General features: G+C 33.8%; 2 protein-coding genes and 1 long non-coding RNA gene across 5 annotated transcripts; 1 reads left to right on the forward strand and 2 right to left on the reverse strand.

Moving 5' to 3' along the window:
• Positions 1–180: 180 nt before the first annotated feature.
• On the reverse strand, positions 181–13375 carry LOC134272557 (uncharacterized; the record flags this gene model as incomplete). Its single annotated transcript, XM_062754783.1, has 10 exons — positions 13291–13375; positions 13050–13114; positions 12805–12913; positions 12522–12592; positions 12239–12344; positions 11987–12133; positions 11322–11391; positions 5795–5889; positions 5291–5356; positions 181–290 (listed from the first exon to the last, which is right to left on the reverse strand). Coding segments are annotated over exons 1-10 (857 nt in total), but the record flags the coding sequence as incomplete, so codon positions are not given.
• LOC134272567 (putative nuclease HARBI1) lies at positions 5889–8625 on the forward strand. 2 transcript variants are annotated; one of them, XM_062754794.1, is made up of 5 exons: positions 5889–6288; positions 6487–6589; positions 7230–7485; positions 7716–7973; positions 8392–8625. In XM_062754794.1, the coding sequence occupies exons 1-5, from the start codon at positions 6070–6072 to the stop codon at positions 8606–8608; spliced, it is 1053 nt and encodes a 350-aa protein (XP_062610778.1). In that variant the 5' UTR covers positions 5889–6069; the 3' UTR covers positions 8609–8625. The 2 variants fall into 2 exon arrangements, with proteins under 2 accessions (XP_062610778.1, XP_062610785.1); XM_062754801.1 differs by having other exon boundaries at positions 5890–6288; positions 7251–7485.
• Positions 8694–10086, reverse strand: LOC134272585 (uncharacterized). Of its 2 annotated transcripts, XR_009993236.1 has the most exons (5): positions 9901–10084; positions 9627–9708; positions 9344–9409; positions 9052–9153; positions 8694–8824 (listed from the first exon to the last, which is right to left on the reverse strand). It is a non-coding gene; the product is annotated as an uncharacterized LOC134272585 (long non-coding RNA). The 2 variants fall into 2 exon arrangements; XR_009993233.1 differs by having other exon boundaries at positions 9344–9708; positions 9901–10086.
• Positions 13376–14832: the final 1457 nt, after the last annotated feature.

Raw genomic sequence — 14832 nt, forward strand, 5'->3', positions numbered from 1 at the left:
GGTTATGATATTTATTTCAGATTTAATTACAACCGAAATTCAAGGAAACAAGTGTCATTTTTTTTCCTAAAACAAATAACATTGTTTAAAGGATAAATTAAAGGGGAACATATTTCTTATTTAATTACAAACGTACTTTATAAACTCTCTAGGCACCTCCAGAAAAACGTGTTCGATTACAATTTGTTGGATCCTTTGGATTTCCATGTTGGAGGATCTGTTGGGATTTTGTGGAGGTTCGCTTCAGGAGTCTTTCTAACACAGGCAGGTATGAGAATGTGAATGTGATACTGGAAAAATATACATATTTTCATGTTGTAAATTTTGAATTTACTGTGTTGCAGGAAAAACAAAGTTGTAAATTTGTATTTACTGCCACCCAGTAGTTAATTCAAAATTAAATTGTGTATTTACTGCCTGCCGGGAAAATCAAAAATTTCATGACAATATTTTATTTAAAATTTCGCAGATGAATTAATACATTGAACATGTGTTTATTTGCAGGTACTGCTGTGGCACAAGACCCACACGAGTCTTCACGTCCGATAGCCGAGTAATGATGGTCTTATTTAGGAGATTTTCCAAATTAGTTGCGAGGGGATTCAGGGCCATATACAAATACGTCTAAATCAAAAGGTAAATGCAAATGGGTATCGTCAATATGAATATTTTCTGGTGAATAACAAACCATATTCAACTCCAAAACAGTCCATAATTGTGTAATATATCTCTTTTCATTTACCTATCTGTTGTTTTTTTTTCAAATTTGAAAAATATAATACAAAGAACTGATTCTTGAAGTCACTTGCAATTGTGTCTCTTGAAATAATTTACGCTTGTTTAGCCCCCCCTCCAAAAAAACCTCCAAAATCTCCACCACTCGTTATTTGCAGAGCGGTATTGTTGCGCTATGAATTACTTAAACTGCAAAGCTGAATCTGCATGTTCTAATTTTATACACATAATAAGCTTTCAAAATATGAACACCTTTTAACGCGTACTTCATGTAATGCTTTGCATGAAACAAAAAAAAATTTGAAATTATTCTATATTAATAATGGCATTTTTTTTCAGATGCAGCATCCAAAGCAACAGTTCCTTTCAGACAGTCTTTCTCTCAATCTAATTATTCTCCTTTAGTTTTTTTTTTCTTAGTAACCAACCATGGATGAAAATTTACTTTAAAAATAAAAGACGTGTACATATTCACCTCTCATATCGTATGTTTTTAATGGTATTTATTGATATACTTTTTATTGGGAAACAGAAAAAATTATGATGAAAATAAAATACTTTTACATCTACTTGCAAATGATAATAATTATCATCGTGAATTATTTCCTGCTTTACTTTCGTTACGCACGTTCTCACTCTTATAACCCATCCCCCCCCCCCCCCACACACACACATACATACAAAAGTGTTACTATTTCCTCTTCAAGTTTGTTTCGAGGTCACAAAACTTCGTTTTTCAAGGGAAACACTAGCTGCAATAATGTAGCCCTCTCCTTTTTTTTGGGGGGGGGGGGGGGGGGGGCTCCAGAAAATATCAGATTAAAACAATCGGAGAGGGCTACATTATTGAAGCTAGGGAAACACAATTTTAACTTTTATATATATTCCTTTGATCATCCTTTTATAATTGTTAGGTAAATACATAAAGTTGTCGATAGGCTTTGGATCTTTGGATATATTATTATTAAGCATTTTTAATTTGGATAGGTTGCATATGTCATGCAATGTGTACAAACCACACAATTAGCTATAAAGTTTGTTTAATCAATCAGTGTTAATTCGCTTGAACAGCTGCTAGTGAACATTATGGCATATTATGCATGGATGATTTCTAGGTTATAACTATTACAAGTTCCATACTTTGCAGCAATTATTTTCATCCTACAACTATATTAAATCAGTCTTCCTGCAGAAAAAAAACCCGTAATTATGGGGGACTTTACAATGCATATAGGAAACGTGATTCACGCTGTATGTGTATTTTGCTAACTATTATAAAAGTGATGTTGATAAATAAATAAATGTTAATATGATTGAAAAGTAACGAAAACTAGAGGTAAGTGTGAGTATTGGGTAGGAGTGAAACGGTTCACCGCGGTATTTTTTCTCGGTTCGATACACGGTACAAAATCTCTACTTTCGGTTCGGTTCGTTTTTCGGTCGGGATCGTCATTCAGTCGAGTTTGGCATAAGGTATAAACGTGCTTCTCTGTATAATTAGTTTAAAAACGTAAATTTTTGTGGACTAAAAGTTTGTAAAATATTTTTAAACTTTCAGATCAATTAAATTGATTTATTCTATCCACTTTGCACATAAATTATTTGACTAGATTAAGTAAAAGTAAGCATGAGCAACAGTTGGATTTGTTTCCTTCTATCAAACAGTCAAAATGTATCGTATCGAAAATAACCGAACCGAGACCACATTTTTCGATACGTATCGAACCGTGAAGGAGGCATATCGTTTCACCCCTAGTATTGGGCTTACTAAATGATACCCCGCCTCCCATATGAATATAATGCTAGTGTCCATGCTTGCTGTGGGAAACCCAAAATATGTGCAGATCAAAAAGTAAAACAGGAGGTGCACAAATGGCAATATGTAATAAAGATTCTGTGAAAGTTTCATTGAATTTCATTCAATGGTTTGGGAGGAGTTGCGGATAAGAGATGGATACCCCAAAGCGCAACAGATGGACGGAAGGAAGCTAGACCGATTACTATATACCGATTACTACATACATGCATCCTCCCGCTTTTCAAGCGGGGGTAACGGGTATGATAGCATTATCATGCTTTTGCACTCAACACATGGCGTAGCTATATGTACGTATAGGCACAAATTAAAAAAATGACAGGGGGTGGAGAAACACCTTGTGACCCCAGTGGATTCCCGTGGATTCTAACGACTCTAGGAAGTTCTAACAACTCTCAAGATAAAAAAACCACTTTAATTTGTATTTATGTGGGGTTTCCTTAAACACTCCTAAAACCAGACAAGATATTAAAGAAAACATTAGTCACGATTGAAACACTGTTGATTTTATCATTAGAATAAGATATATATACAAGATGGCATACCAATAAAAGTGAAGAGGTTATTAAGTTTTCATTATGAATATATGTCAACGGTCTCAGTGGGGGTTAAATCAAATTATTTAAACTTTAAATTAGGAGCGATTGTCTGTTGTTTTGAATCATCCTTTATCTACATGTGATAGTGAAACGAAGATTTTCCTTTCTGTTTTTGTTTATTTATTCATTTTTGCAAAGTTATGAGTTGACATATGTGCAGAAAAAAAACTGCATGGGACATGATTGTGTTCTTGACTCAGTTTTATTGGATTTTTTTTATATCCGGGAAGGGGTATGAATTTTTCACAGCGTTTCGATTTATTTGAGCAACCCATAGGCATTCCCCATGTAAATCTGTGAATGACGAAATATAAGTATATATAGGTCTACCCCCTCTATACTATAAAATACTCTAGTTTATACTATAGAGGGGTTAGACCTATATAATTTTATACTTATATTTCGTCATTTACAGATTTACATGGGGAGCGCCTATGCGAGTGAAATCAAGATTTCATTCACCAATGCAATTTTCATTAGTAAAAATATGTACACAATCTTGATTTATTTATTGAAAAAACAAGGAGATAAAAATTCATTTTGTTATGACATGTTTGTAGTACAGATAATTAATTAATTATAATCAAGCTGAAATTGTTTGCATCGCAATGGCTTCCTTATTGCAGGCGATGGTAATTTAGCGGTAAACATCAGAAGACCGAAAGTGAATTTGATGGTGGCCACGCGTGTCAAACAAGGTGAAAGGAAATACACAGGAACTGGGTGCGTATCATTACCGCTACATTTTCAAAATTTTCATTACCGCTACATAGTCATTACCGCTACAAAAAACCTTACATTACCGCTACATAAAAAGTATACATTACCGCTACATTGTGTACAGTACAACCTATAAATGCACAGTAGGACCCGTTTCCCCTGCTCATCACGGGGAGGTGAAAGTAGGACTTTGTGCAGGATGTTTTTTTTTTTTTTTTTTTTAATTTTTATTAAATCAATTTTATTTCATAACACACAACAAAAAATTGAAATTAAGCTCTGCTCATATATAAAATTTAAAGTTTTTTTCAAATGTTTTTTTTTACACTATCGCTAGAGCCTTGAAAGCCATTTGTTGAAATATTATTGTTTTCTAAATTTATAACCATCGATAAGTAAGCCGGTGTAATTAAATTTCGACTGCAGAGTTATTTATATAAGTATACTCATTCTGATTACATGTAGATTGTGAGTGAATTCTGTTGATTAGAACTCATATATACCGAACCATACCTGGCTAAATCGATATGTAGCGGTAATGAGTAGCTAAATGTCAATCAATTTCAAGTACCCAATGATGGACCTTAATTCATTTGATTGACAGGGGGATACAGACCAGGTAAATCTGAGGGAGGTGCTTATTATCTCGGGCTTTAAGGACCAAAATTATCTATATTACTTTTATATTAATCTTATCTGACAATTAATACTGCAACCAAAAGTAGGGAGAGGAGCAAACGGGCTTTCTATGAACATTTTCTTTAGTAATATAAGAATTTCTTATGTCTGGAAAATTTAAGTGGATAGGGAAACTGTGTCCTTGACCCGCATTTTACCTTTCTGATATTGATATTCGTTAAATGCAACTCTCGAGGAAAGCATTTTAGAAAAAAAAAACAAGCAAAGACATCTACAAGAATATATTAAATAAATTTATTTTTTTAAAAAACGTTCATGTCTTTCTCTTCTTTAATAAAAAAACGTTAAACTTCACATCTTACACTTTTCAAAATGATGGTAATAGCAAGAGGATTGTCCAATTCATATATATATCTTTTGAATCAAAGGTTTTCGTCAAATATCTTAAACTAGGCATCAACCAAATTCAACTTTCAGATAATTTATCGACGGACGAAAAATCGGCGCAGTCTGTTTAGCAATCCCAACTTCTTTTCTTTCGCCGGTTGAAAAAAAGAATGCCCAGGTATACATGTGTATATATAAATTAAAACTATATACAAACGTATAATTGCAGTACCTGTTTTACACAGGGGCCGGTAACATACTGTATTTATTTTAAGTAATCACTATACATATATTATAAGTGATTACGTAAAATCAAATACAGTATGTTACCGGCCCCTGTGCTGTTTTACTCCAGAACAAGAAACAGGAAAATGATAGGAAGAGGACGGTTTACCTGTTTTTTCTCTGGTTTGCCACAACACAGTAATCTTCTCCAGCCTTTTGGCTCGGGATCGTCCTCCTATAAGTACAAAAAAAAATACATAACTTCTTTCACTCTCTACCGTCGGCTCATACAATACAACTGTCGTTGGCTCACATATGTCACAGTGATAAACTCGAGAAATAGTGCGTTTGTTTTAATTCATTATAATTACATTTCTATGGTTATGTACGTCTGTGTTTTGAGATAGATATTTACTAAATAAATCCAAAACTATTATTTTAATTTTAAAAAATCCTGCAAATATCACGTTTTATACGTTATGTCAAAAATCTTGACGTGAGCCCTTTGCCGAGGTACGAACGACAACTCTGAATGGGAGATTGAACTTCTTTGTTGCAGTTTCATTATTGTTTTCTTTAATTTCACTTGTCCATTACAAAAGAATAAAAACAACCCCATAAATTATACATTCAAAATAGCTATATAATGTAATTCAAATAGTTAAACACGTACTATTTCAACGCTTGCATCTGGTGCAGATGATGTCGTTAAGCTGTCGTTGTATTGTACCGGGGCTGGTTTATGTAGATCAACTACAGCAGGGGCCCGTTTCACTAAAAGGCGTACGCCTGTCTTAACTCTACGCCCGGCGTAAGTCCGGACTTACGTCTAACATTTGGACTAAGGTCCGTTTCACTAAAGGGCGTAACTTTGCGCCCGCCTTAAGTTAAGACAAAAATCTACGGCTGGTCTAAGGCAGGCGTAACTATAGACGTAAACATTGGATAATGGCGACTTTCTGGCTGCTTCACAGAAGAAGAAGGGAAACACCTCGGCGAGAACGCGTTTTTCGGGACCGAACCAACCCTCTCGAGTATCTTGATGATATAGATCTCGTAAGTAGGTATAGGTTCCCGGGAAGAGTCATTCGAAAACTGATAAATGATGTTGACCCTATTGTGAGGCGACCTACATACAAAAGTCATGCCATTCCCACCCACATTCAGGTACATGTATATGTGAATGCTTACTGTAGCATTGTATGCTTCTTAAATATCCACACATAAATAAACAAATACTGACGCATGGAATCACATGATATGACAAATATAATGGGTTTTACAATGTACCTATTAATATAATTAAACTACATTTGCATACTTATTTATACATATAATATAAAGATACACATAAACATCTTAAAGGTAATTATCACCTTAAGATATCTGTCAAAGGCGGACTTCTTTTCGGAAGTAGGCGACCTTCATGGCGTTTCCAGATCATCCGTATCCCGAGTAGTACATACAGGTTGTTATACTTCATTATTTTAACTTTAAAATGATGTTAACTCTCTCTATTTTTATTAAAAATTATTGCAGGCACGTAGCATCGTTGATGTGGAGATTTGACCCCTTGAATGTTTTAACATTTTGTCCCCTGCATTCACAAATGATAATAAAAGAAAAAGTGAGCAAGTTAACACATCCCACGCTCCTCCCCTCTTAATATTTGACAATATCATGCAAAATAAATGGCATGTTACACATTAAATACACACAAGTAATTCAAAATGAGGCATAATTCCAAAATAATCGTTACATGTATTAAAACTCCGTGCAGTTATTGAGTCTTTATTTTGTACAGATAAAATGAATATAATAAAAAGTACCGAAATTCCCAGAAAAAAAAGGAAGCGGAATTTCTTTGTAATATGCGCCTACACAATGTGTTCTCAATAACTGCAAAGTTTCACGAAATTAGGTTTAGCAGTTTCAGAAAAGTGACAATTGCAAGTACTATGGGGTATACTGATAATAATAATTATAATAATATGTACATGTTTGTATACACTATCCTTCATGTTTCTACATGCCTGTAATACATTTAATCAGTTGTACATTTCCTTTTCAAATATTCTTTATATATGTCATTAAGGATTTTAACGCAGATTCATCATATTGTTATACAGTGTGCAGTGCAATAAATACAACAGTGGACAACATTAAGTTTCCAGTTACTGCCAATGAATTACGCCATGTAAAATCTGAGTTCTATGACATTGCCAAATTTCCAAATTGCGTTGGTGCAATCGATGGTACTCTAATACCAATTAAGGGCATGAGTGGACCACAGGAGCCTGCTTTTGTATGCAGAAAAAACTTTCATGCCTTAAATATTCAGGCCGTAACAGATTCCAATATGAGGTATAAACGGTATTGATTAAAACATAAATACTAGCTCATCATTTTTTTGTAATAGAAATACCCTTGTATACGCCAAAACTTCAACAGGAGAAAATTAAAATATTTAATATATCGTCAAAAGGGTTTTATGAAATAACAACCTTTGAAAATGTAAATGTTGTCAATATAAGACTGCTAATTGTTTGCTTACATATGCTCAAAGGATGAAAAATTGGTTGATATTATTTCAGATTTCTTCAAATCAATACCTGTTTTCCCGGGGCAACTCACGACTCTTTCGTTTTGAGCAACTCGGGATTGTCAGGTGTTATGGAACATCTCGAAGGGGGTGGGTGGTTACTTGGGGATTCTGGCTACCCTCTCACAGAATGGCTCTTAACGCCATTCTTAACCCCAGCCAATCAACACGAAGTGAATTACAACGATGCCCATGGAAAAACTCGTGTTGTCATAGAAAAATCGTTTGGGGTATTAAAATCCAGATTTAGGTAATTTAAACGCAATTTTTCGTTAAATATCTTTATATGTCATATTTGCAAGTAAATATTTTATTTCAAACGTTCATTACGATAAACGCGACCTTAATTTTTTTTTTATTTGAGAAAAAAAATGTATATCTATTGCAACCATAAATAAACCTTGTTACAATTTTATTGTGAATTCATTTAAAATTCTGTGGGCCAATTTTCTTAGATTGTGGGTTTTTTGATTATTTGTGGAGATGTAATTTCGTGTATGGGTCGGTTTTCAGATTCAGTAACAAAGATATCTCTTTCTAAATTTCCTATGAAGATGTAAATTCGTGGTGGTTTGGGGGGGGGGGGTCTACCAACGAATATCACGAAAATTGAGCCACCACGAATTCTAATGATTCCACAGTATTTACATTCAAGTAAATCTTTGCAGGTGTTTACATCGAACTGGAGGAGTACTCCCCTTTTCACCAAGTAGATGTTCTCAAATTATTCAATGCTGTATCCGGCTTCATAATTTAGCTGTTTCAGAGAAAGTCCCCTTACTTGAGGGTGGGGTTGTACAGAACATCAATGACAATGCCGTGTTTAACGCAAACGCACCAAGGAGAGCACAGGATGTGCGCATTCAAGTTGCAAATTTATTTTAACAATTCATCTATTCATTAAATCACACACTTACATTGTAATAAAGAACATGACTACTTTATCATTTTGTGTTCAAATTTATTAAATGCCAAATTTGTTTTCAAATGCCGCCGCTATTCTCTCTAGGGCATCTGCTTTTCTCTCCTCTGCGATGGCTCTTCTCTCCTTCACTCCTATCAAATTCAGCATAAACTCAGCGTCGGGGTCGCTGGCCGTGTCTTGATTTTTAATAAAAAGTTTTATAATCAGAACAATGTCAATTGAAACAGAAGAAAATCAAATAAAATCATATGTGTAATATGAATAGTTAAAAGTGCATGAATGAAGTTAAAACAGTTCACTAGGGTTTTTTTCTTAACGTAAAATTACGCGAAAATTAAAACTGAAGGAATGTTTAATACATTTTAAATTCATTTTCATAGCGTTGGCATTCTTTCTTTTTTACCTTTACGTTTAGATCCATACAGAGTTGAAGCAAAGAATGTGTCGGTGGAAGGCCCGGACACATGTACACTTGGAGCTTCTTCCGGAACGTCAACTTCTTCTACTATATACATGTACAAACATACATTTTTTAATTTGAAAAAAAAAATCAATATTTCAAATCTACACACTTATGTGTTCCGCGTGTGAAGAACATGCATATCAAATTTTTGACAATCTATTATAATAATTTTTATTATTTAAAATTTTATAAGTATATTATATAATACCCCGGTATGTATAATTATACAAACCAATCAAGGATGGAATTCCAGCGGAAATTTCCGATGGGACTGCAGTGCATGATGAGGCTAAGTTATCTGTTACAAAGAAATACTAGTATTTAGATATCATATATTTCAATTTTTTTTTATACTATAACTACTGTATACTACAATAATACTAAATATACAAAGCATGGAAAATCAAATAGTATATGAAGCAAAAGTCGGGAAGGCAACATTATGAGGTTATAAAAATACATGTAGTGAACGTATGTTTACAATGTACATGCATGTACCATGTATTTATACATACTTGTTTCAGAATTAATGGCAAAGGCAGTATCAACCCCTCCGTCAATCCCAGAGATAAGTTCATCCGGTATAATTGACAAAATCTAGCAATAAAAACAAAAAAATAGTTGTTGCCTTTTTCAATTTATTAAAATAATAAACGGTGCGAAACATTAATGAAAAAATAATTATGTCAGTATCGGAAACTCATCTTAGCAACGATCGAAACGTTTTTTTTTTTTAATACATAGTACATATAATTATATCAATTTAGGTAAATATTAGAAAACACATACGTCAAGTTCCCATGCCTTGAATACAGATTCCGGGGGAGGCCCTCCGCCCGTTCTCTTCGTCTGGTATTTTCTACTGGCTTCTTTCTTCTTTACAATGGATCTTGCATCTTTCCATTTCTTTTTTATTTCTTCTGTTTCCCTCTTGCACAAGGCAGAAGAAGAATTTATTCTGTAGTAAAATTCTAACACTAAATATATTTTTGAATCCCCAGTCTACCTTCATTTGTATATTTTTTTGTTAGAAATTAAAAAAAATATAAAAATACACAAAACCTAAATAACATTCCTATTTTTGCCAATTTAGTTAGGTTTTTGACCATAAATATACATTATATGTAACATGCAGACATGAACAAATTGTATGCAATCAAATCGGAGATGTTATTATATTTTTGTTGATCGTTATTTTAAAAACCAAAATGCTTACTGCTTTGTGATGTCTTCCCATACAGCTTTCTTTTTCTCGTTTGTCACTGAAGCCGACAGTTTTGCAAATAATACATCTTTGTTTTCAATTACACAAGATGTTAGAATTTTCATTTCATCATCAGTCCAGTTTGGCTTACGTTTTTTACTCTCCGAAGACATTTTGATTGTGCAGAGTCAATAGCGAATATTGCAGACGACAATATCGATATTTACATGTTTGTTTGTTACGAAATTCACATTATTTTAAGAAAACGCTATGGAAATCAACATGACATATGAGAGAGAGAGAGAGAGAGAGAGATAGAGAGAGGTTTCTTAAATTCTTTATTTCACTATAAAACACAGTTGCGAATGTATTCCTTTCAACATAATTCAATCTACGATTTATTTTCAATCTAAATATGTTTCAACGCTTTTAAGTTTTTATATAGACCTCAAAACAAATATCGCAATAAATAATAAAGAAAAATATGTGATCTTTTCCATATATCTTTTCAATGAATATCAAACAAATTTCTCTCTCTCTCTTCTCTCTCTCCCCTCTCTCACTATCTCTCTTTCTTTATGATATGTATGCGCATGTGCATAAGCTCGTTGTCAAGGACGTAAGTCTGGCCTTAACTTAGTCCGATACTAGTATTTACGGCCAGGCGTACGCCTCTTAGTGAAACGCAACTTACGCCGGACTAAATTTTGGCGTACGCCCCGAGGCCTAACTTAAGTTTGGTCGTATCTTACGCCTTTTAGTGAAACGGGCCCCAGATCTGTAAAAAGAAACCATTTAGTAAATAGGTAGACAAAATTATTGCTTATAATCCCCTTCCTTTGGCTCAATTTCAAATGAAACTGTCAACAGAATTATAATGCTTTCTTTCATCCTAATATGCAGGCAGGGACAAGATTATCGTATTTATTTTTATATCCTTCCTTTTTGCAGTATAACAATTAATGAAAATAAAATCCAGTTATAGGAGAAATATATACATACCCAGGAATATTACAGTCACGTGATGCTCGAATCATCGGATCGTTGGCAGTTTTCTCTGCAGCTGTGTACAATGGCTGTCAAGGAAAAAATATAAGTGTAACCTCTATACTGTAGGTGATGAAAATCAATTAATTTTAATCTCAGCTTTCGTTTTTCAAATGTATAAAAAACGTCTTTATATGCAGTAAAATAGTCAAACTTCGTTATCTCTATCGATATTGTATAAAACTTAATTCGGAATAGCCTAGCAATGATTTGAATCACAAGGGTTTTAATATAAAGAAAATATGTTTGGGACTGTCGACCCGATTTCGAAATATCTCTGGTATTCGAGATATCAGGGTTCGAAATAACGCAATTCGTGAAAACGGATTTCAACTGTATATAAAGATGCATATACAGATGCATCCTTATAATTTACAAAGAACAGGTCCGTACGTAGGGAGCAATATTATTTCAATTTGAGAAAGAGAAAGAGAGAGAGAGAGAGAGAGAGGGCACAGCCATATATTTCAGTACTGTACGCTTTCCGTGTGTATACTGTGTTTTCTACATAATACTATATATCGGCAAAATTATTTCCTACGACCATGAAGAATATTGAAGGAGATAAATTACATTTAGAAGAAAACATTTCCAATGAATTCAGCATACAAATAACTTTTATACCTTTGCCTTTGCGGTTATTTCCCTTTGGGCTTCATTAGATTTCTGTATCGCCGCCATGTTTCCTTCTGCAACCATTGCACGATTGGCCGGGCATCTGAGTGTGTATTGGACAATTTCTGATCCAATCGTGACTTTAACATGCAGATTCTGAAAGAAAATTATATTCAGTGTGTGCGTCTAATATAATAAATATAATAAGAATTTATAGATATTTGAAAAAAATTATAATATATTTTTCTGATCAAAAGATACCTTTTGTATTTTCACTCTCTTTCTGTCCACCCTGTGTGCATTCTTTTGTGCTTCATCATTCGCGAATCGGAATTGGGCAGTTTTAGTCAACTGTCCATTGTTTGAGCTAAAAGCAAAAGAAAAAAAAATCAACATATACAGTGTATGATATTTTTAAACATGCACTAAACTGTACATGCAATTTACTCTTGAAATGTACGAATATTTGTTGTCTTATATACGGATTAGAAAGACAAAGGAATATATCTAAAGAATGTACCATTTTCAATTATAAATCATTTACCTTGCGGTAGCCTGTCTGGTAGCTAGAATAATCAAATCCCGGACCGTCTCCCGGGCAACTCTGTGGAATATCTGTTGATTCATAATAAATTACAATTATATATAATTCAGTTGAGCTCCTCCGCACTCAAAGATTTCAAAGACTGAAAATATTGCTATTCCTGGTAGGAAAAAATGGTGCTTTCTATGGTAAAGCGATATCTTGTTCTCCAAGGAAAGCACAGTACATTCATCGTCATTTAAACAAAATGTTAAGCTGTATTTAATTAATACTTTTATTTTACCTTCTTTGCTTCTATAGTCTGCTCCTGGTAGAGATCACGTTTTGCAATTATTTTTTCATCAGAAGCTCCGAGTAAAGCGGTGGACATATTTTTCTGTTTTTTGGCAACGCTGAGAGGAAGAAACAAACAAGCTTTAATCTCCAGAACTATGTACGTTAAAAATAGAATTGGTGAATTATTTGTAACAGACGCTAGTAAATCAAAAGTATAAGTATAGTGTCTGTAAAAAAAATTCTTTTACATACCTGTACTCAGTACTACAATGTCTGTAAACCTTGGAAATGACCTCCTCAAGGATGCTGCGCACTATCTACAACCAATTAATTTTGTAAAATATAAGATTACATGTATTAATTGTCACGGAGTATACTAGTATATTGGTATACCGGTATAGATTAAAATAAAATGATATCATATGTAAGCCGGTTACTTAAAAGTTTAGAGTTTAATTAATGGGAGAGTTTCAGGATTTTTCTCACAACTTACCGTCGATGAACTTGCCATTGTTTAATTGTACAACGAACAACAAAAGAGAATATACAACAAAACGGTAACCAAGATTGATGCAAAAGGAATTATGACGACATTTATAGTGTGATGTCATTGGTATTATGACGTCATTCAATTGAAACCTTTAATCTTTCAATATAAGTCAAAATATTGAAACATAAGCTACGCTAAAAATATTAGTAAAAAAGAAAATGCATATCTATCCCTTAATAAAACAAGGAATAATGACTCTCAGAACACACGACAGCATTATGAGTACCATGTTTTTCAATATTTTTTAAGCCTTAGACTAGTTACCCTTCTGTACAGTTAAAAGCTCGAGTTCTTCGTTATCATTACAATGAGATGCGAGTGTATGTCAGTATAAGCACGTCTGAGTAATTACCACTAATAAACATTAAGTATTTGACGAAGATAATTCTTACCTCTTCACCTTTTACTTCGATGTTTACAAACAAATCTAGAGCCTGAAGTTTGGTTGTGCACGAACACACTGAAATCTGATTATGACGAATAGTAGCTTTGTGACGTCAATTAGATTGTGATGTCATCGGCATGTTTACGAGAGAGAGAGAGAGAGAGAGAGAGAGAGAGAGAGAGAGAGAGAGAGAGAGAGTGTGTGTCAGAGAGGGTGTGTGTGTGTGTTGCGGTATCAATTTATATATCACCGAGTTCCCAAACAACGATCCGTCACCACAAGCGGAAACACCCTGCGTTTCTCATCATATATTCCCTATTTCAAAAAGGTGAGTTATTTCCCCTGAAGGGAACTCTTTTACCGTGTTTTATACGCATGCGCTATAAAGAAAGTCACTTCCGCGGACGTTCTTGATGTAAACATGTTCATGAGTAATGCCTTTGTCAAGTGACAAACTGTTATTGTGTAACTTGTGAATAAAAAGAAATCTTATTATTAATTGATTCGTATTTTTTTTAAAATTACTAACTCATAGTTTCTTTCTGGATTTGTATTAATTTGTATAACCGAAACAGATTACTGATAAATTGCTGATACATATTCGAATAGGCCTATTTTTTTTAAAAAACAAAAGCTAAAATTTTATTTTCGGTAGTGGATGTTCTGCAGACGGATCGTCATTATTTACAAAATGTGCAGAACAAATACAATGTATAAGAATTTTTTGTATAGTTATAAAGTTTTTACGAATTAATCTAGCCCACTGCAGCAATAATTTCTTCTCTGCCTCTCTAGGAATTTTTTGGAGACTGATGACATGTCCATCTACATTTTAACCTCTGGAATTGCTGCATATACAGCAGTAGTTCGTCTTCCGCGACCTCTGAGCTGCATTTAATCAAAGTTTTAATGTAGGATCTAAGCAGGGTGGGGGGCACTTTTTTCCAAACATTACTTTTACTATTGAAAGTTTTCTTTGAAAGACAGCCCCCCCCCCAGTTTTTACTGTGGTGAAGTTATATAAGGGAAATGTAGTATTGTATGCCAAGGAATTAAATCAAAGATTTATTGTAGGATCTATGCAGGGGGCCCCCACTTTT

This window comes from Saccostrea cucullata, unplaced genomic scaffold (assembly GCF_032062105.1).
Source record: "Saccostrea cucullata isolate Sc308-1 unplaced genomic scaffold, CSIRO_AGI_Scuc_v1 ctg15407, whole genome shotgun sequence".
In the NCBI taxonomy this organism is placed as follows: Eukaryota; Metazoa; Mollusca; class Bivalvia; order Ostreida; family Ostreidae; genus Saccostrea; species Saccostrea cuccullata.

What these genes read in the sequence shown, in the direction of transcription:
- LOC134272567 (XM_062754794.1), top strand. Translation starts at nt 6,070, where the DNA reads ATGGCGACTTTCTGGCTGCTTCACAGAAGAAGAAGGGAAACACCTCGG. An exon ending in CCATTCCCACCCACATTCAG is followed by an intron (nt 6,289 to 6,486) that starts GTACATGTATAT and finishes AACATCTTAAAG; the next exon opens with GTAATTATCACCTTAAGATA. An exon ending in GTATTAAAATCCAGATTTAG is followed by an intron (nt 7,974 to 8,391) that starts GTAATTTAAACG and finishes AAATCTTTGCAG; the next exon opens with GTGTTTACATCGAACTGGAG.